General features: G+C 35.0%; 2 protein-coding genes and 2 long non-coding RNA genes across 9 annotated transcripts in view; 2 read left to right on the plus strand and 2 right to left on the minus strand.

The window, feature by feature from the left end:
• Window positions 1-22,229, minus strand: part of LOC127841596 (MICOS complex subunit MIC27-like) — a 61,406-nt gene that overhangs the window by 26,915 nt on the left and 12,262 nt on the right. The gene's annotated exons all lie outside the window — the stretch shown is intronic.
• Window positions 4,329-12,966, plus strand: LOC127841597 (uncharacterized). 5 transcript variants are annotated; one of them, XM_052370527.1, is made up of 6 exons: window positions 4,329-4,415; window positions 5,469-5,624; window positions 6,726-6,877; window positions 10,764-10,797; window positions 11,686-11,823; window positions 12,856-12,966. In XM_052370527.1, exons 3-6 carry the CDS (start codon window positions 6,807-6,809, stop codon window positions 12,949-12,951), a joined length of 339 nt encoding a protein of 112 aa, XP_052226487.1. In that variant the 5' UTR covers window positions 4,329-4,415; window positions 5,469-5,624; window positions 6,726-6,806; the 3' UTR covers window positions 12,952-12,966. The 5 variants fall into 5 exon arrangements, with proteins under 5 accessions (XP_052226487.1, XP_052226488.1, XP_052226485.1 ...); XM_052370528.1 differs by having other exon boundaries at window positions 6,751-6,877; XM_052370525.1 differs by having other exon boundaries at window positions 5,469-5,598.
• Window positions 11,538-18,819, minus strand: LOC127841611 (uncharacterized). Its single transcript, XR_008031179.1, has 2 exons — window positions 18,619-18,819; window positions 11,538-11,782 (listed from the first exon to the last, which is right to left on the minus strand). It is a non-coding gene; the product is annotated as an uncharacterized LOC127841611 (long non-coding RNA).
• Window positions 13,779-16,132, plus strand: LOC127841606 (uncharacterized). Its single transcript, XR_008031173.1, has 2 exons — window positions 13,779-14,806; window positions 15,661-16,132. It is a non-coding gene; the product is annotated as an uncharacterized LOC127841606 (long non-coding RNA).

Here is a 22,229-nt window from a genome sequence, read left to right on the forward strand (position 1 = left end):
TTTAAATCGTGTATAGTATCTGTGATATAGTCCTGTAAAGTAACATCAGACATGTACATATGTACTAGGGTTATGTTTCTTGTGCATGGCACTTATTCTCATTGACAATTATACACCCATGAAATTTCATGTTGAAATCTTGTATTTATAGTTTCTGAGATAAAGCCCTGAAAAGTTACATCATACAAAAACAACAAAGGGCAATAACTCTTATTTAAGAAAGTGAAGGGTTGTGGTTCTTATGCATGGTTCTATAAATGAGATATAGCCCTGAAAAGTTACATCATAAAATAACAATAACAAGAAAGGGCAATAACCGTTATGTAAGAAAGTATACGGTTATGGTTCTCGTGCATTGATAATTATACACCCATGAAGTTTCATGTTAAAATCTTGTATAGTATATGAGATATAGCCCTAGTTACATCATAGAAAAACAACATAGCGCAATAACTCTTATTTCAGAAAGCGACGGGTTATGGTTCTTGTACATGGCACCTCTCCTCAGCTATATTTATACACCCATAAAGTTTCATGTTGAATACTTATATTGAGTTTCTGAGATAGAGCACTGACAAGTTTGTGAGTGACTGCACTGACAGACAGACCAACGGTACGTTTAAGTATATTTAGCGTACCCGGGGTACATTAAAGTATACTTAAGAGTACACGGGGTACTTTAAAGCATTACCCGAGCTGAAGCGACAATTGCCAATCAAGCTTATTGACATATTAAATAAATGATGATAGTGGTAACTATGATTGTATGAAATATAATAAAATAGTTTTCCTGAATTGAGCGTACATGTGAATTAGCTAAAATAATGATAAAAACACCGATTGGGATTATATATATCTGGAACTGAATTTGGTTCATAATAAGTTTTTAACTTTTTTAAGCTAAAATAATATATATATATTATATAATCTGAAAATATTTTCTTCAATCAATGTGATATCTTTGTATTAAATAAGTGCAACACTCATGACTGTAAATTAGGCATTACTATATTTCTTTACAACGTAATGCATGTACATCATCGATATATATAACATTTAAAACGAAAATCGTTTTAAAATTCAAATGTTTGCATTGTGTTAGAACTACTGTTTCGATATCTTTGTTGTGAATAATGTGTTAAGGTTCAACGTCCGAAAAAAGATGTCCGAAAATAACTGCAAGCTGTAAAAACGCGAAATTAAGTTGAATTGAAACAACAATGCGTTAAATATTATTTTTCATCAATCTGACATTTTTCACGGCGACTGATCGGAGCAATATCACGGAGGTACTGTGAAATCGTCAGATCTCACGATCTGACAATATTGACGCTACACCGGTCTATTTCGTTTCCGTAGAGATAGCTAATGTCGTCCGTTTGTAAGCTCAAATTTGATTGGCCGACGGGTTCAATGGTTTATTCTAAAAATAAATGCTGCTCGAGCAGCATATTGCTGCTCGAGCAGGAATTTTGCTGCTCGAGCAGCATTTAAATGCTGCTCGACCAGTAAATTGCTGCTCGAGCAGCAATATGCTGCTCGAGCAGCATTTAAATGCTGCTCGAGCAGCATTTTTTTCTGCTCGAGCAGAAGTTAAAGTTTCGACCCCTTTGGTGCGCCATAGATTCGGTCGTGAACACATATTTATGCCCTACCATTATCTCGAAAGATAAAACCCGAACAATAGTTTAAAGTGTAAAACATGCCTTCGAGTCAACTATGATATTTTTTTAGATAGTACAGCCCTACATGAAACGATTATGAAAAATAATGAAGAAAGAACGTCCAATCCCTTCCTACACAAATATCGTGACAAATTAACTCGCTTGCAAAAACAAGCTGCCCGCTCCATAACTGGAGACTACCAGAGCGACTCTGGTCCCTGGCCGTCTTTACCTTATATGGTAATCATAACCATATATGTCACAACACAAACATCTATAAATAAACGTTGTGAATGAGTGTAATATGACCATATATGAAGAAAGGGTTTCCAGTCAACTCGTACCTAAGTCAACTCGTACCCTAGTCAACTCGTACCCGATTTGGTCAACTCGTACTTTAGTCATTTTTCAGATTGGTCAACTCGTACCTTTTTAATATTTGTTCTTTATGGAAACAAATTGCGATGGGTGTTTGCATGCATTTGATGTTTTTTTTTATGTTTATTGCAGGTACGAGTTGACCAAATAATTCTGTTGTACTGAGCAAGTGTGACACCTAACAAGTATACAAATCGTTCTTATACAAATTTCTTTGTTTCATTTTTTTGTATTGTGGCAAAAATAAGATTAATGACAAATTCTATTATGACAATGCAATTTTATTTTTTTAAATTAACTGTAAGCAATATTGAATTAGTTATTTAAAAACGTAAATTAGTTATATATAATTCACGTTCCATAAATACATCAGTTCTCATTGTATATACATATGGGGCCTGCTTTCTGCTAATCTTGGTATTAGTGTACATAGTACAACACCCCAATGGCGGCTGAGCGCAGAATACTGCAATCGGCCGCCAAAAAAATCTATAGGATTTGCGGACAGAAATACAAAGAAGGAATCTGCGGACGATATATACAATTGTTGCGTTATAACTCGTATACAGATAACTCTATTGATAGTTCTGTGTTCTTTATTCAGTTCTTTACATAATGTTTCAAAGTCCAATACATCCAAGTCCAAAAGTTAATCAACAATATATTACAAAAACCGTTCAAATCCATCCGTATGAAATTCTAATTAAATAATGTATTGAATTAATACATCAAGCAAAGATACTCTTACTCTAACGTACATTTAGTCGTGTTACTATGTCAATTGCGGAAGAGAAACCTATCACCGAAAACGTAATTTATCATATATATCGGTCATTTTGGTTTGCTTATACAATAAATGGTCTTTTTAATTGAAAACGTTTTATCTCTCCATTTGGAGACCGTTTACATAATTTACGAAATTGGCCTTTAAGTTGCGCTGCTTACCATTTTAATATTTATATAATTAAATAATAATAATCTTATACCTTAATGTTTTTATTATAATTGAACATTTTCTTTGAGGCCAATTTCTACAAAATTTAAAATATACTGCTCTGTTTTATTTACATAATTAATGTTTATTTACTTAATCATACGCTAATAATCATATTAAAAATCATATTAAAGATAATTTCTAAAAAAAATAATAATAACAGTTCTGTTTTATAAACATGATTTATGCATGCATCAATATTTAGTATACTCTTAAGGATAATAGTTTCAACTTAATAATCATATTCTACATAACTAATTTCTATATGATTTAGTAATTGTTCTCAATGTTAACTATATTAGGTTAATACGACACTCAATCAATCAATTAACACAGACCGTTATCTCTTTAATCTCTTAATTAATCGACATTGATCAATTTAGGCCAGTTGCTACTTCACACAGCGCAATACACGCGAGAATTATTGGAAGTTGATCAGTATCAGTTTAGTAAATTGAATATTGATGATGTTTTTATTGAGATTTAATGATGTTTATATGAATTTTAAATTTATTTGCCTATGCAGGGATCGACAAGATTACAATAAATTAGATAATCCGACAGAGGGTGGTTATATATTGCTGAATGAAAGAACCATAAACAACGCAAGAAGTTACACTCAAAATCTCATAATCTTAATGATTATAATACACATATTAGTGTACAAATAATTTATAAATTTAATATATACAGCTTATATATAAAATAATAAATGATGCACTTTATATTGTGTACATTACAATTTAGACTTTACATACTCACCAGTTCCAAATAGTTTATTATATCCTTTAACTTCAAAGTGGATCATACCTTTATTTGGTTAAGTCATCATGCGGTGTTTACAATCAAACATTTTATCAAAGAAAATGCCGACAACTACCGCGCGTGTCATTTTAGATGCACGACAAACAAATTGTTTAACAAATCGCCGACAGTCCTGTTGTCATAAAGGTGTTATTAGTCAACATTTTATCAAACAAAACGCCGACAAACACGTCCTTTATAATTATACACGTGTGAAAAATAATGAACTTGTCTACTTTTGAAAAAAAAAACATTTTTTTATAACCTTTATCTATATTCATATCAAAAACATATACAAAAACATATTTCACGTATTTGATATATATAAATAATTTTTAGGAGGGTACGTGTTGACCAATTCGGGTACGAGTTGACTAGTGGGGGTACGAGTTGACCAAAAATCGGGTACGAGTTGACCGAAGGTACGAGTTGACTAAGGTACGAGTTGACTAGCTCCCGAAGAAAGCGTAATCAAATAACGTGCGAGGGGTACCGAATGGAGAAACAAGAAAAAAACATCGTTGGAATAATCTCCCCTTTTGACTGCACACGAGCTTTCAAACGGTTGAGATCCGGTATTGTATACGTTTGTGACATTGTTTTGAGATCAAGAAGTCATTTCGGCGCTTATATATTTCAGTTTTGTTTTTGAACTTGCAATAGCTATCTTTTAATTGTGATTTGGTGTATTTCGACGTTGTAAAGTGTATCTTTACGTTGGCTGCTATGGACCATTCCAGAGGATGTATAATTCCACTAGTGCAATAATTGACACTTTTGACATGTTCATAGTGATATTTGCGCTGAACACTGACCAGTGTATTGCAATTTTGACACTTATTGATTATTGAAAACTAGATCTAGTGCTTTTTAACTTGTGTGACCTTTATTTTTATTAAAGCGTGATTGATCTGTTTTGTTTATATTCTTTTTGTGTAGTTAGATACACATAAGACAAGTTTAGTCGTCCTTATTAGTCTTGTTGCAATAGTATTGTTAAAGGGATCTTTTCACGCTTTGGTAAATTGACAAAATTGAAAAAAGTTGTTTCAGATTCGTAAGTTTTCGTTTTAGCTATGATATTTGTGAGGAAACAGTAATACTGAACATTAACCATGCTCGAATATAGCCATTATATGCATCTTTTGACGATTTTAAAACTTAAAAATTATAAAGCGTTGCAACGCGAAACGATTGAATAATTTGGAGAGTTCTGTTTTTGTCGTTAAATTTTGTGAAACTACGAAGATTGCTTATATAAGGTATAAAATACGTCACGACTGTGTACTCGGCGGAATAGCTCAGTAGGCTAAAGCGTTTTTACCTCAGGACTCGGCAGGACTCCAGGGGTCACTGGTTCGAAACCTGCTCCGGGCAATGTTCTTTTCCTTTTTTTATTTTTTTTCTTGATTTTTTACTGGAGCTTTTACGATCCAATGTTTACATTTATCAATAGAAAGCATTTAATGTATAAGTTAAAAAAATGCCAAAATCTGTGAAAAGGCCCCTTTAAGGTAGTATTTGGGTTGTTAAGACTTGTCTTTTTATAATTAGTAGATTTATTACGCAGGCTCTTTTGAACAGGATGCAGTGTTGTGTCAGGAAGCATTTTCCTTTTATTTTTTCAGGTGCCCAAGACAGGAGAAAAGTGAACCGTATTGCTGGGGACTCCAATGCTCATCGGATTAAGGATATTCTTCCTGATGATATAGCTGTCAAATGCCTGCCAATCTCTGATGAGAATATGTAATGACAATGGTATAGAACAGTAATTACAGTTTCAGGTTTGTTTCTATTAATGGTATCACATGTACACATTTTTCTAAACGTTAAAACGAAATGATTAATTAAATAAACAAAAGGTTACCGTTTAAACGGTATCCATATGTCAGTTATAAAAGCGTCATTGACATCGCATTTCCAAACTGAAAGTAATGATTATTTCCAGAAGTTATATTCAGATCATAACCCATTTGGGCAATGACGTCATATTAAAACCAACTGTTCTTGCCGTTGTTGAGTCATTGGGTACACATTTTCTACTTACATGCCGTAGTATTTTATAACAAAGACAAATAAATATTGATCCCACATTTCTTCAATAAGACTACACCTGTGTAAAATTTTTATTGTTTTCTACCTAACAAGATGTACATAAAAACGAGTATCTGTTTATTAAATTAAAAATGAATGCGGATGAATAAATGTCGGGAAAAATTTCCTCATGCACGTTGTGCTGACGCGCGTCAAATGTTCAAGACAATTCGGGGAATGATCATGCAACAAATAGCTGGAAAATTTTCCCGAGCACTTTGTGCCGACATGTGTCAAATATTCAAGCCGTCTAGGTCGTACATGGTGTTTTGTTATGTTTACGCTGTTGTGAATAAGGGCCATCTGGCACACATGATACAAATGTATACCAGTCTTTTTTTAACAGCTTTTAATAAGTTTTGCAACATTGTAACGTAATGAACTAAAATGGATTATGTTGATATCAACAGTCGTTTAAATGTTTACTGTTTTTGTAAACATTTTTGAGAAAACACGAAATGCCACCATTTAAACGTGATACTCATAGTTTCTATAAATGATGTAATTATTTCATTTCTTTATACTTAAACAGTTCAAATGTCAAGTCCTAAGCTTCGTATGATTACAGTATTTGTCATCAATATAAAGTTAAACTTATTATGCTGATGTGCAATGATTGGCATCATTGCGTTTTCTAACTAATTTGCATGGTTATATATTTTATTTAAGCGTGTGGAATATTTTACAGATTGTAGGGAATTGTAATTGCAAACTTTTCATTTTAATCTTGAGGCAAAGCATGAATTTTCCTTGTGTATTCATTCATGTATATTTGTGATTTATTTACACAGACATTCGCCAACTCTGTTTTCAAAGGTGCCAAATTTTCTTGTGATCGTTTTCGCCATGCATTGTTGAGAGACTTGCGGAAGATGGATGTTCAACAGCTGTATCTTCATCTAGGCTCAAATGACATTCTTACGAATGAAGCGGTGTTTTACCGGTACATATACAATTATAAAAAAAAGCTCTGATATTTAAATTTAATGTAGTTGTTTCCCATAACTATATAAATTTGCAAAACTAACATTTTACATGGTTTATTCCTCAATGAGTCATGGAAACTTGCAATCATTTTAGAAGTGTTATCTAGTTTCTAATTTATAAATAAAGCATTTCACAATATTTTCTATTATCCATGTTAATTTGACATTTTATGCTCCCCCAAAAAATTTGGGGGGGAGCATATAGTCGCCGCTTCGTCAGTCCGTCTGTTCGTCCGTGAACAATTTTTGTCCGGGCTATTTCTCAGCAACTAAAGGCCGGAATTCAATGAAACTTAATGGGAAGCTTCACTATTAAGAGGAAATGTGCATATTATCAGCGGGTTTTGGTCGCATGATTTGTCACAGAGTTATGGCCCTTTTAAATTTTTTATTAACTGTACATATAGTGCAATTCTTGTCAGGGCTATTTCTCAGCAATTAATGACCGGAATTCAATGAAACTTTATGGGAAGATTTACTACCAAGAGGAGATGTGCATATTATCAGCGGGTTCTGGTCGGATGATTTTTCACACAGTTATGGCCCTTTGAAATTTTCCATTTACTGTACATATAGTGCAATTCTTGTCCGGGCTATTTCTCAGCAACTAATGACTGGAATTTAATGAAACTTTATGGGAAGCATCGCTACCAAGAGGAGATGTGCATATTATCAGCGGGTTCTGGTCGGATGATTTTTCACAGAGTTATGGCCCTTTGAAATTTTCCATTGTACATATAGAGCAATTCTTGTTCGAGCAATTTCTCAGCAACTAATGACGGGAATTCAATGAAACTTTATGGGAAGCTTCACTACCAACAGGAGATGTGCATATTATCAGCCGGTTCTCGTCGGATGATTTTCCACAGAGTTATGGCCATTTGAAATTTTCCATTGTACATATAGTGCAATTCTTGTCCGAGCTATTTCTCAGCAACTTATTACATGAATTCAATGAAATTTTATGGGAAGCTTCACTACCAACAGGAGATGTGCATATTATAAGCCGGTTATGGTCGGATGATTTTTCACAGAGTTATGGCCCTTTGAAATTTTCTAATAACTGTACATATAGTGCAATTCTTGTCCGGGCTATTTCTCCCCAACTACTGACTGGAATACAATGAAGCTTTATGGGAAGCTTAACTACCTTGAGGAGATGCGCATGTTATTAGTGGGTTCTGGTTAGATGATTTATTTACAGAGTTATGGCCCTTTGAAATTTTTAAGTTACTAAACCATCCATTGTATTATTTTGTCCAAAGTTATGCCCCTCAAGACGTTTCCTTTTATCTGAATATATAGTGCAATATTGTGACAAAAAAACCTTTGTGGAGCATCACCCGTCTCAAACGGTTTCTTGTTTCATTATTTGCTGTCTACAATTAATTTTACATGAAATAGCAAATGTTTTATTTATGCGCATAATATTAACAATATAATTATACATATTTGTTTATGTAACTATTTTGATAGGTAAGTCTGTCTGCAAAGAAAAAGAACACATTTGTATATATTTTACTCCACATTTTTTATGCCCCCTTTCGAAGAAAAGAGGGTATATAGTTTTCGCACTGTCTGTCTGTCTGTCACACTTTTCTTGTCCGCTCTCTAATTCAAATAGTTTTCATCTGATCTTTACCAAACTTGGTCAGAAGTTGTATCTAGGCAATATCTAGGTCAAGCTCGAATATGGGCCAAGCCGGGTCAAAAACTAGACCATGGGGTCACTTAGTGCATTTTAAGGTTTAAGCATGGTGTCTGCTCTCTAATTGAAGTAGTTTTCATCTGATCTTTACCAAACTTGGTCAGAAGTTGTATCAAGACAACATCTAGGTCATGTTCGAATATGGGTCATGCCGGGTCAAAAACTAGGTCACAGGGTCACTTAATGCATTTCAAGGATTAAGTATGGTGTCCGCTCTCTAGTTTGGGACTTATTTTGCATTTCTAAATTAACGTTTTTTATGCCGCCGAAGGAGGGCATATAGTGATCGCACTGTCCTTCCGTCTGTTTATCCTGATGTCTGTCTGTCCGTCCGTCACACTTTGTGTTTAGGTTTCGAAAAATGCTCATAACTTCTTTTGTCGCTTCAGATGTAACATTCATATTTGATATGCATGTGTACATGGACAAGGCCTTTCCATACGCACACAAATTTTTACCCCTTGACCTTGACCTTAGGGTCCGTGTTTAGGGTTCAAAAAATGCATTCAGATTTCGAAAAATGCTCATAATTTCTATCAAAGCATTTATTGGGGGCATACGTCATCCTATGGAGACAGATCTTGTTTAACAATTTAATTGAAAATAATATGTTGTCAACATGAAGTGTATATATGCAAGATCACATTCCCAGTGACAACAACTCTTTAATTGTTGACTGTATTTTAGCTGGACTATTATATATGAAATATATATAGTGGAGCTATCCTACTCACCCCGGCGTTGGCGTTTCCGTGAGCGTGCAAATGTTAAAGTTTGCGTACTACTTCAAATATTTTCAATGTCCATTGACATATTGCTTTCATATTTTGCATACTTGTTTACCAACATGATCCCAACCTATAAACAAGAGCAGACCACTGTATCAAGCATTTTGACAGAATTATTGCCCCTTTTATACTTAGAATATGCATATTATTGATAAATCTATGTTAAATTGTGTGTACTACCCCAAATATTTCCTATGTCCTTTAACATATTGCTTTGTTATATTGCATACTTGTTTACCAACATGACCTTTAACCTACAAACAAGAGCAGACCACTTAATCAAGCATTTTGATAGAATTACGGCCCCTTTTATACTCAGAATATGCATATCATTGATAAATCTATGTTAAAGTTTGCGTACTACCCCAAATATTTCCTATGTCCTTTGACATATTGCTATTATATTTTGCATACTTGTTTACCAACATGACCCCAACCTATAAACAAGATAAGACCACTGAATCAAGCATTTTGATAGAATTATGGCCCCTTTTTTACTTTGAGAATTGGACATTTTGCTTTAATTCACATAACTTCTTTATTTATGATAAGATTTTATTAATACTTTGACAAAACAACACTTACCTGAATACCACAATGGATTCCACCCGTGCAATACCAGTGCTCCAGCTAGGCCTAAATCGAAGGGCGCCCCGCCCTGCCCTCCCGAACCTCCGCCCTGACCTTCCTAGGGCCCCCCCTGCCCTTAAATTTTTTTTTTTTTTTTTTTAATTTTTTTTTTACATATGATGATTAATAAATCTCTTACTAAAATACATTGTAATTAATTTATTCCTCATTGTAGTAATTAAATTTGAATTGTTTAATGACAATGGGAATAATTTATTCTTACAATTATTGATAACACATAAATTAACATGCATGAGGAAGCATTCTAGAAACGCCCGCGCGCTCGAAAGTGCCCTTTTGACAAAATACTGCGCGTCCAAAGTGCCCTTTTGACAAAAAATCCCCCTGCCCTTTTTAAATCCTAGCTGCAGCACTGCAATACCCCACGCCCCAGCCCAGAATCCCTGCCCCCCCCCCCACCCCCCCAAATTTTTTGTTTTCCTTTTTTTATTTTTGAAAGATCATCAGATCGTCTAATAAATGACCACACCCCATGTTATACCCCCCTCTCAACCCTTCTACCCCCTCCCCAAATTTTTATATTTTTTCCTTTTTTTATTTTTGAAAGATCATCTAATAAATTATTGAATATGAACAATTTCCCCATGATGGCTTACGTTATACTGTCAAGCACTCGAATAGTCGAGGGTGCTGTCCTCTGACAGCTCTTGTTATCTATTTTTATTAATGAAAATGATTGTATTGAAATAATTTCAGAGATGTAGCTGACTTGTGCGATTTGGTGCATCAGGTCAGTCCAGACACTGAGGTTGTCTTTTGCAAAGTTTTCTGAATAAAATACATTGAATTTAGTGGTTTGATAAAAATAGAAAATGCCCAGAGCCAGTAGCACTGACACTTGCAGTGTGATATAAGAAATGGCAAAAATATTTTGAACCTTCTCCCATAACAGATATCTCCCTGTTAGCTAACAAACGTTTTTTTGACTGATAGTTCAGTCACATAAATGTGAGGTGACTGTCAGGATGTTTTTTTTTAAATAATAATTATTGATTAAGTGATAAGAAAATTTTGAAATTGTGTTCATTGTTATTTGAACTAACTTTAAGAAAGTATTGAAATTGTGTACATTGTTATTTGAACTAACTTGCTTACATTACGTGCATTTCAAGGATTAAGTATGGTGTCCGCTCTCTAGTTTGGGACTTATTTTGCATTTCTGGATTAACTTTTTTTATGCCGCCGAAGGAGGGCATATAGTGATCGAACTGTCCTGTCTGTTTGTCTGATGTCTGTCTGTCCGTCACACTTTGTGTTTAGGTTTCGAAAAATGCTCATAACTTCTTTTGTCGCTTCAGATGTAACATTCATATTTGATATGCATGTGTATATGGACAAGGCCTTTCCATACCCACACAAATTTTTACCCCATGACCTTGACCTTAGGGTCCGCGTTTAGGGTTAGAAAAATGCTCATAATTTCTATCAAAGCATTTATTGGGGGCATACGTCATCCTATGGAGACAGCTCTTGTTTAACAATTTAATTGAAAATAATATATATGTTTTCTTATCTAAGTTAATGTCAAAGTTCTTGTTTAGTAGGTATTTATTGGTTAAAATGATGAAAAATAAATGTTTAATATATTTTTATGTTTCACAAAGTTTTATATTTAAAGGAGGCGCACAATCGGTGTCCAGAATGCAGGGTTGTTTGCTCCAACGAAGACGCTTTGCTGAGCCACTTCTGCAGTCGCCACATCAAGCAACCAGAGACTGGAAAAGAGAGTAAAATTAAGCTGATAGGCTCACCAATGGTATGACTTTAAATCACTAACTTGTGTATGCTTGACAAGCATTTTATTTACAAATAAAGTAACAAAAAAAGGAGGTCAACACATGCACTTTCCCATATAAAGCTTTCTGTATCTTTTAGCAACTAATTACACGATTTTGTGTTGACATACTCAATTATATTATGATAGTTATAGCCCTATATAACCCGTATGTTCATTTTAGTTAATCTTTCTATTTTATTAAACCTGTTTGTTTTAGCTAGATTGCTTGAAAGACACAACCAGGATTATTTTTATGCCCCCGGATCGAAAGATCGGGGGTATATTGTTTTTGGCCTGTCTGTCATTGTATGTGTCCATGTGTGTGTGTGTGTGTCCCAAAACTTTAACCAAAACTTTAACCTTCATATTAACTTTTGCAATATTGAACATAGCAACTTGATTTTTGGCATGCATGTGTATCTCATGGAGCTGCACATTTTGAGTGGTGAAAGGTCAAAGTCAAGGTCATCCTTCAAGGTCAAAGGTCAAAAAAAATAATTCAAAAACTTTAACCAAAACTTTAACCTTCTTCATAACTTTTGCAATATTGAACGTAGCAACTTGATATTTGGCATGCATGTGTATCTCATGGATCTGCACATTTTGAGTGGTGAAAGATCAAGGTCATCCTTAAAGGTCAAAGGTAAAAAAAATAATCAAAGTGGCGCATTAGGGGGCATTGTGTTTCTGACAACCACATTTCTTGTTAGCATTGTCTTACCCCTGTTACATGCAATGAACATGTGGCTTATTAAATTGGAAACCCTGGTTTGCATGAGAATATTTTGCAAAACATAGTTGAAAAAACATACATGTATACAAACTTAGTCATTACTGTTAGGATAATGAGCACCTCTATTTCTGAATATTTTGATTGGATGGTTATGGGCCTTTATGCGTGTGTCACATTTATGTATGTGAAAGTGTGTAATTAGACAAAAGAATTTATATTTTTTTATTTTTTGGGTAACAATCACTTATTTTAGAGTTATTTATAAGTAAATCTTACAGATTGCATCTGCTAATCATGAACTCAACGAAGTCAGCTCAAGGAAGTGGAAGGCATGCTTGGAAAATAGAATTTTCCATTATGAAGGCAAATTTTAGTATATTTCAAATTTGTAACCAAATGATCTTGAATGAAAATTTGATTGAACATTTGTTATCTGTCAAGAGAAACAGTTTGAAGTGAATGAATTAAGTATTGCCTATTGTCTATAAGTTAATTGTGTGACCTGAACCCTGTGAGGGATATTACTTATTTTTATACGCCGGTTTTGAAAAAACGGGACGTATTATAGTTTCACCCTTGGCGGGCGGCGGCGTCCATAACAGTGTCCACTCTCTAATTCAAATAGTTTTCATCTGATCTTCACCAAACTTGGTCAGAAGTTGTATCTAGACAATATCTAGGTCAAGTTTGAATATGGGTCATGCCAGGTCAAAAATTAGGTCACGGGGTCACTTAGTGCATTTGAAGGATTTAGCATTGGTGGCTCTCTAATTGGAGTAGTTTTCATCTGATCTTTACCAAATTTGGTCATAAGTTGTGTGTAAATGATATAAAGGTCAAGTTCAAATATGGGTTATGCCGGGTCAAAAACTAGGTCGCGAGGTCACTTAGAGCATTTCATGCATTTCGCATGGTGTCTGCTCTCTAATTGAAGTAGTTTTCATCCAATCTTCACAAACTTTGGTCAGAAGTTTTATCTAGACAATATCTAAGTCAAGTTCAATTATGGGTCATGCCGGGTCAAAAACAAGGTCAGGGGTTCACTGAGTACATTTCAAGGATTAAGCATGGTGTCCGCTCTCAAATTGAAGTAGTTATCATCCGATCTTCACCAAATTTGGTCAGAAATTGTGTCAAAATGTTATCTAGGTCAAGTTCAAATATGGGTCACGCCAGGTCAAAAACTAGGTCACAAGGTTACTTAGTGCATTTCAAGCATTTAGCACGGTGTCCACTCTCTTATTGAAGTAGTTTTCATCTGATCTTCAACAAATGTGGTCAGAAGTTGTATCTAGACAATATCTAGTTCAAGTTCAAATATGGGTCATGCTGGGTCAAAAACTAGTTCACAGGGTGCATTTCAAGGATTTAGCATGGTGTAAGCTCTTTAATTGAAAGAGTTTTCATCCGATCTTCACCAAATTTGGGCAGAAGTTGTGTCTTAATGATATCTAAGTCAAGTTCAGATATAGGTCATGCCGGGTCGAAAACTAGGTCACTTAGTGCATTTTTAGCGTTTAGCATGGTGTCCAAAACCTTCAAACGGGTGTATCTTGTGACAGTTTAGCACTCTTGTTTATTACTTTAAAGCCACACACCTTGAAATGAAATACATGTTACTCAGTACATATAGATGCAATTTGAAAGTGTGCAAAATTGTCATTAAATCTATAGCCTAGTTAGCAAGTAATTTATTTTTTTATATTTTAAAACTGAATGTATGATTTGTATACGTACATGTTCAATTCGAGAAACACAATTATTTTTAAGTTTTAAAGCACAAGAAAGACGGATTTCTACCTTGCAACCACCAGATATATTCTAATTGGCAAAGATAAAATATGTTTCTTATTTATATCCAAATTTACTATGCCAGATATTTCATTTCAAGGTGTGTGGCTTTAAGGAATGTTTTTTAAATGGGTATATTACCAAGATCTGCACAGCCAGGGTGATATTAACCTTCAGATGTTAAAGCTTTCTAATAATTTTAAGGCTTGCCTTTTATACTTGAAATGATAAATCATTAACATGTTTTGTTCTTTAGGAACATACAAACATTTCCCACCCACCATGTGGATCAAGATGTTTGGGCTGATGATTCTGGGTCGTATGTGTGGACAAGGTGGTCTTCATTACATCATGATGCAGCTGTGTATTCAACAACATGTTAACCTGTCCCAGCGGATGTTGATGCTCTTAAATGATGTTGAGAACAATCCAGGACCGGTACTTTATGACAAAATATACATCGTTTATTGAATAACTGTATATATTTATTTTAACATTAAAGTGATTTTTTTCTTGCAGTTTTGTGCCTTTTGTTACTGAGAACTATTTTATCATATGTTGGTGATTGAAACACAGGACCTGTAAGTGCTTCTTAATATTTGCAACAAATGACAAATCATGTTAAGTTTTTGAAACATCTGTTTTTTGTTCAGTTAAAGGACATATTGAACTCACTAATTGCTAAGTTAACTTAGATGCATCAAGTTTTTATTGATGATTTCTACTTTCTGTTGAATCATTATCCTTTCCAAAGCCAGAGAGATATAGTGTTGGCGTTTTCCATCGGTCAGTCTGTCAGTCCATCCATCTGTTTGTTACAAACATTTTAGGGCTTCATATCATGAATTTAATAAGATTTCAACATGGAAAAATAAGTGTATGCCATATTCATACAATAGTGCAAATTTACTTGTTTTCTTTCTTTTTAGATTAGTTATTAACAGAAGAACAGAACAGTAACATACTTTTATAACATTAACAGAGGCTCTGATTAGACGTGTATCTGCGTAAAGAACTCATAGAAAATATCAATATATAGATAAATAAAACAAAAATAGAGTTAAACAAATCATGGTGAAATCCACAATACACACCAAGAGCTATTAGTAGGCTTATCTCCATTGACTTATTTCACAGTAAATCTCTTTTTTTGCCTTTTCATTAACATTTCAATCAAAAATAACATTTGTGAAAAACTTAGTCAATGATTATAACTAAAGTTAAAAATGTGGACACTGTAAGTTAATTGACTTTGGCTTCCAATCTGCAGTTTACAAAGTTGCTTGTTATAGGAGTATTCGTGCAAATGGATATCCTGCAAGGAAGACTTCCACTCCATAGGACAGCAAGATGCACATATCATCTCTCATGTGGTTCAAGAGAAATGCTGTAGATGGGGAGACTGTACCAAAGTCCTGAGCTTTAATAGTCTTGAAATCCATGAACTTAAACATCTCTATGATGTGAGTTTAGCACTGTGTATGAACTGGTGTTGCTTCATTTTCTGCATATCTTTATCTCAGTCTTCTCTAGTTTTGATGGTCAAATACATATTGTCTGCCAGTTTTTTTCCCCCAATACTGCCGTTCATCGTTTGCTTGCATCAAGAGTTTTAAAAGAAATTAAAACTCATTTGTTTAGTTAGAATCTTATGAAAGACTTAAATGGCCATGTTTAATACAATTGTATAACAACATATACGAGCTAAAAAAATAGTTGGAATAATTAATGTATATATGAACATAACAAATTTACTTAAAATCATAGGTCTTGTTTTTGTCTGCCACTATAAGAACCAGAACATATTTCGGACATTCGAGGATTGACTTGCTGTGTTAGAGGATCATCAGGTGATGGAAGAAACCAGGCTTTTTTCGACTCGATGTTGATGAAACCTGATCGACATGCTCATCTTGGTTGAGTAAGCCTGGGTTGAGTGTGTCCAAAAAGTAGGTAACCTGGTGAAATCTTAGGAAAACATTGTAACCAGATCCAGGTTTATTTGACTGACAGACCGATGGACAGTGGGTCAACCGTAAATCCCTTCATGTGAAAACGGTAGGGACAAAATAAATATCACATTGCTCTTCTGAGTTCATTTGTAAACCAAGTTTTATCACAAAATTAAAATGGTCAATGTATTATTTTGTGTATTTAAAAATTATGTGAATATTAAGTTTCATGAAATCTTACTGAGTTTTCTCAATTTTAGCTACTATTCGGACATGGACTGACGGACAAATGGGCAACAATGTCGCAATTTGTATACCAAGTTTTATAAGAATTGTTTCATAAAAGTAACCAATGTGTCTGTTCTATGTCAAGGTAACTACTAGGATGAAATACACAAACAGATTTTGGTTCACAATAGGGTAGGCTCCGCGTGCCGTGAACCGGGCAACAGCTTTTGTCATTTAACATTTGTGTTTTAATGGCATAAGCTGGCAGATACCCTTTAACTTTAACGATGTTTTCCGATAATTTCTCGGAAAATACAATCTAGCAATTTTGATTTAATTTAGATTACTAAAAATTAATATTATATTTATGCCCCCCTTGGAAGAAGAGGGGTATATTGTTTTGCACATGTCAGTTGGTTGGTCCACCAGATGGTTTCCTGATGATAACTCAAGAACGCTTTGGCCTAGGATCATGAAACTTCATAGGTTTATTGATCTCGAAATAGTAAAATGGTTTCCGGATGATAACTCAAGAACGCTTACGCCTAGGATCATGAAACTTCATAGGTACATTGATGATGACTCGCAGATGACCTCTATTGATTTTCAGGTCACTAAGTCAAAAGTCAAGGTCACAGTGACTCGAAATAGAAAAATGGTTTCCGGATGATAACTCATAAATGCTTACGCCTAGGATCATAAAATAAAACGAGAGCGCCGATGGCGTTAAAAGCATAGGTGCAAGATACAGGGAAGAATGGCGTCACGTGGTATAATGTAGTTCGATATCGCCATCCGCGAATTTCTCAAATCAATAATTTCAAACAATTACCGACTATTTGAATAGATAATCTTTCCATTTACATCAGTGTTTGAAACGCTTATGAAAAATAATTACCCAAGCCTTTCAAAATTTAAGCACGGACAGATCTGTATCTTTTCACAAATGAAAATAGACGCTACCCTATTCGTCTGCGTCAAGAATTTGTCGTAAAACTTGTGGTAAGCGTTAGATGCAGACGTGCACAACAGATTGAGTTCTGAATACAGATTTCTGAATGCAGATTTTTATAGAAACTCCTCAAAGCAGTTACTTCCCTTGCTTCGCCCGGTCAGTAACTTCTAGTATAAGGGAGGCCACTGCGTAGGAGATTGAGATTTATAGTGCAGATAGAATTGTTTTACGAACGAAATTTGTTTTAGGTTATAAGAAGATTTTTTGACATAAAACGGTCTTAGAAAAATTCACTAAAAACGGTGTCAGCAATATTCTTGGAAGAAAACGTTAGAAAAACGTTTCCAATTTTTTTTTGTAAGAATGACCATATACTAAATTAAATAGATATTTCGTCTGATTTTTGATCAGGTAAGGCTTCATAATGGGTAACCGAACGATGTGAATTTTTGAAATGTGGTATATACCATAAGCATAGGTGCGTAAACGCACCTATGCTAAAAATCATAGGTACATTGATAATGACTGGCAGATGACCCCCTTCATAGGTACATTGATAATGACTGGCAGAAGACCCCTATTGATTTTCAGGTCACTAGGTCAAAGATTAAGGTCATAGTGACTCAAAACAGTTTAATGGTTTCCTGTTGATAGCTCAAGAATACTTAGGTCTATGATCATGAAACTTCTCAAGTACATTGATCATGACTGGCAGATGACCCCTATTGATTTTCAGGTCACTAGGTCAAAAGTCAAGTTCACAGTGACAAAAACGTATTCACAATGGCTGCCACTACAACTGACAGCCCATAGGGGGGCATGCATGTTTTACAAACAGCCCTTGTTCTGTGTTAAAATTATGTACACGTCTGCGTTAAATAAATATGTTCACATTTGAAATAAAGCTAAAAATGTGTATTGTTGTTATTAGTAATTTGAACCGAATTGCTCTGTGGGAAGTAAAAGTACTTCAACCAGACCTAAATATGTGGGTAATTAAAGAGCACGAGAAAAGATGAAAATTAAGTTAGCTCAACCATTTTAAGCAATATTACTGGGTCACACTTTTTACGATGCGAAACCTGAAGGGTCCCTAGACTATGATGATTACTTACACGAGGAGTGTCCTATTCATTGCTGCCGCATGATCCTATCAGTAACGAATTAACGCTTGTATCGTTAAAGCAAGTCGTATATTCACGTTTATAAATATTTAAATAGAAAATAAAGGTTTAATTGTCGCATATCCACCGCATGATGTGTTTCTTATAAAGTGCACGTATATTCAAACCGAACAATTTTGTCCTTAGATAAAAATATACTACATGTGATCATATGTGGCCTCACAAGGCTTATTTTGAATTTATTATATCGCCATCGCAATGAGATGTAAATAGTTCATACATGCACAGTGTTCTTTCAACACAACCAAATCACACTTATAGTCGCGTCTTGCGAAAATAGGTCTTAATGCGTATGCGGCCAGCGTAAGTCAAACACGGTCTGCGCTATTTCGCAGTGATTGTTGTTAGGTCAAAAACGTGCATGAAGAAGTCCGGATTTCCGCAGTGATTTGGCCAATGCTGTGGGTGATTTCTCTGAAATCAATAATTAAAATATTCTGATTCATTCATTCGGGTCTACAGGCGTGAAATTTCCCCATCATTTAATTGTTTGTTGATAAAGGGTATTTAATGTGAAAAGCTTGGTAAGACAGCTACGCCGAACAACCGAACTAGCATTCATTAATTTGATCAAAATATGCACACAGCAGAATGATTGTGTTTCTTACATGGCTTTTAGAAGAACAGACCATGCAGGCGAGCAGTGAACAATATGATTAGGTTTAGTTGCCCTAACCCTATATACCCTTGGTATGACTTGTGAGTGTTGAACTAATGTGCTACAGCATCACTTAAATACGAACATACGATAGTCAGGTATCCCCGCATAATGACATATAGAATATTACTGGGTAGATACCGCTTGGCAAACTTGAGCCTGGGATAGTCGGTTATACCCGCTTTGTGAAATTAGGAATATAACAGGTTTGATATAGCATTAACAGTACGTACTTGGGGGTTATAGGAAATACCCGCTATATGACTATCCTGTATATAACTAAATGACGTCAAAAATACAACTGATGTGATACGGCATTACTTATACGAGCATAGGGTAGTAAGGTATAACTCGCCTCCTACACAAATGACCTGATTCGATTTGCTTTGAGAGGCCATGTGCCCATTGTGTATTTTCCATACACCCTGAGAAATTTCCATACACCCCGAGTAATCGGTTGAGATATAATGGATACACAGTTAGTAACTGATTGTGTATAGGATATACACCCTCAGTTCCCTTCTCGAGCTTCGCTCTCATACACCATCAGTTACATGTACAAACAGTGTAACTAATACGGTATTACTTATAACAGGATGGGGTAGTAGTATATACCGCTATATAACTCGCTAGTATAGTACAGGCTTGATACGGCATTACTTATATACGAGCATTGGGTAGTAGGATATATCTGGTATATAGCTCGCTAGTATAGTACTGGCTTGATACGGCATTACTTATATACGAGCATGGGGTAGTAGGATATACCCGCTATATAACTCGCTAGTATAGTACTGGCTTGAAACGGCATTACTTATATACGAGCATGGGGTAGTAGGATATACCCGGTATATAACTCGCTAGTATAGTACTGGCTTGATACGGCATTACGTATATACGAGCATGGGGTAGTAGGATATACCCGGTATATGACTCGTTAGTATAGTACCGGCTTGATACGGCATTACTTATATACCAGCATTGGGTAGTAGGATATATCCGGTATATAGCTTGCTAGTACAGTACCGGCTGGATACGGCATTACTTATATACGAGCATGGGGTAGTAGTATATACCCGCTATGACTCTAGTATAGTACCGGTTTGATACGGCATTACTTATATACGAGCATGGGGTAGTAGAATATACCCGCTATATAACTATATAAAACATGCATGCCCCCCATATGGGCTGTCAGTTGTAGTGGCAGCCATTGTGTGAATACGTTTTTGTCACTGTGACCGTTGACCTAGTGACCTGAAAATCAATAGGGGTCATCTGCCAGTCATGATCAATGTTCCTATGAAGTTTCATGATCCTTAGTTTCATGATCCTAGGCCTAAGCATTCTTGAGTTACCTTCTTGAAACCATTTTATTATTTGGAATAACTGTGACCTTGACCTAGTAACCTGAAAATCAAGATGGGTCATCTGCCAGTCATGATCAATGTACCAATGAAGTTTCATGATCCTAGGCCTAAGCGTTCTCAAGTTATCATCCGGAAACCATCTGATGGACGGACCGACCGACCGACATGTGGAAAACAATATACCCCCTCTTCTTCGAAGGGGTGCATAATTAGAGAGCGGACAGCATGCTCAAAGTTTAAAACGCACTAAGTGACCCCTTGGCCTTGATTTTGACCCGGCATTACCCATATTCGAACTTGACCTAGACATCATATAGATACAACATCTGACCAAGTTTGGTGAAGATCGGGTAAAAACAACTTGAATTAGAGAGCGGACACTTAATACGGACCGACAGACAAGACAGGCAGACGGACCGACAAACTTCGTTTGTGGGGGTATAAAAATGTATTAATAATGCTACTGGTATTTCATTTCTGCGTATTTTAGTCTTATATACAATATGTAAAGTTTCTATTAAGTGCATTATTCCAATTTACTATTCATGACACTAACTTCTACGTTATAAACAAATACTTTCAGATCATTTGCTGTTATTTGTAACTGAACGAGCAAAGAAAAAAATCTTACGTTTTGAATAACTTATAAATCCTTCCAACAATAAGCATTTTTCCTTGTGACTTGACTTTCACTGGGAATCAAACCCAGATCTCCGACTTACTTAGTAAGTCGGCATGTTTTCTTTACACCATGAAAGCGATAAGTTGAAGGAAAAAGCTAATCATTATGTACACAAAATATATTTAACGGATAAAATTTTTAGAAGTCTTTTTCCTACAAGTCTGTATTAACCATTTGACCCCCATGGCATGGCCAGTTTTATGCTAACACAATTGTGTTTAGTTTTACACATTTACACGATGCTTTGCTGAATACCAAATATCTATGCAGTCATATTCATAGATAATTTTCCACTTTTTACATATAAGGAAAACAAGATACTACAAAGCAGGGTTAATTAAATTTGGACTTGCTCACATTTTGGCAAAATGACAATTTTCCAAAACAATCAAATTATAGAACAAGAGCCCTAAGGTGCTCAACTGTGACCAGAAGTAACTAAACTATTCTGAGAGGATGTAGTTTAGAATAATAAATGAACTTGATGAAAAATATGTAATTTGTAGACAAATAATTATTTATAAACTTGACTTTGCTTATCATTACAGCAAATGTTTTGACAAACTTTAAACAAGATGTGTTTGTGAAACACAATGTCCCCCTATATTACGTTTGACCTTGTAGGATGACCTTGACCCTTCACCACTCAAAATGTGCAGCTCCATGAGATACACATGCATTTCAAATATAAAATTGCTAGCTTCAATATTGCAGAAGTGACATTACATGATCAATTTTGACCCATATATTTGACCTTGAAGGATGACCTTGACCTTTCACCACTAAAAATGTGCAGCTCAATGAGATACACATGCATGCCAAATATCAAGTT

The sequence above is a fragment of the Dreissena polymorpha genome, chromosome 8 (assembly GCF_020536995.1).
Source record: "Dreissena polymorpha isolate Duluth1 chromosome 8, UMN_Dpol_1.0, whole genome shotgun sequence".
Classification (NCBI taxonomy): domain Eukaryota; kingdom Metazoa; phylum Mollusca; class Bivalvia; order Myida; family Dreissenidae; genus Dreissena; species Dreissena polymorpha.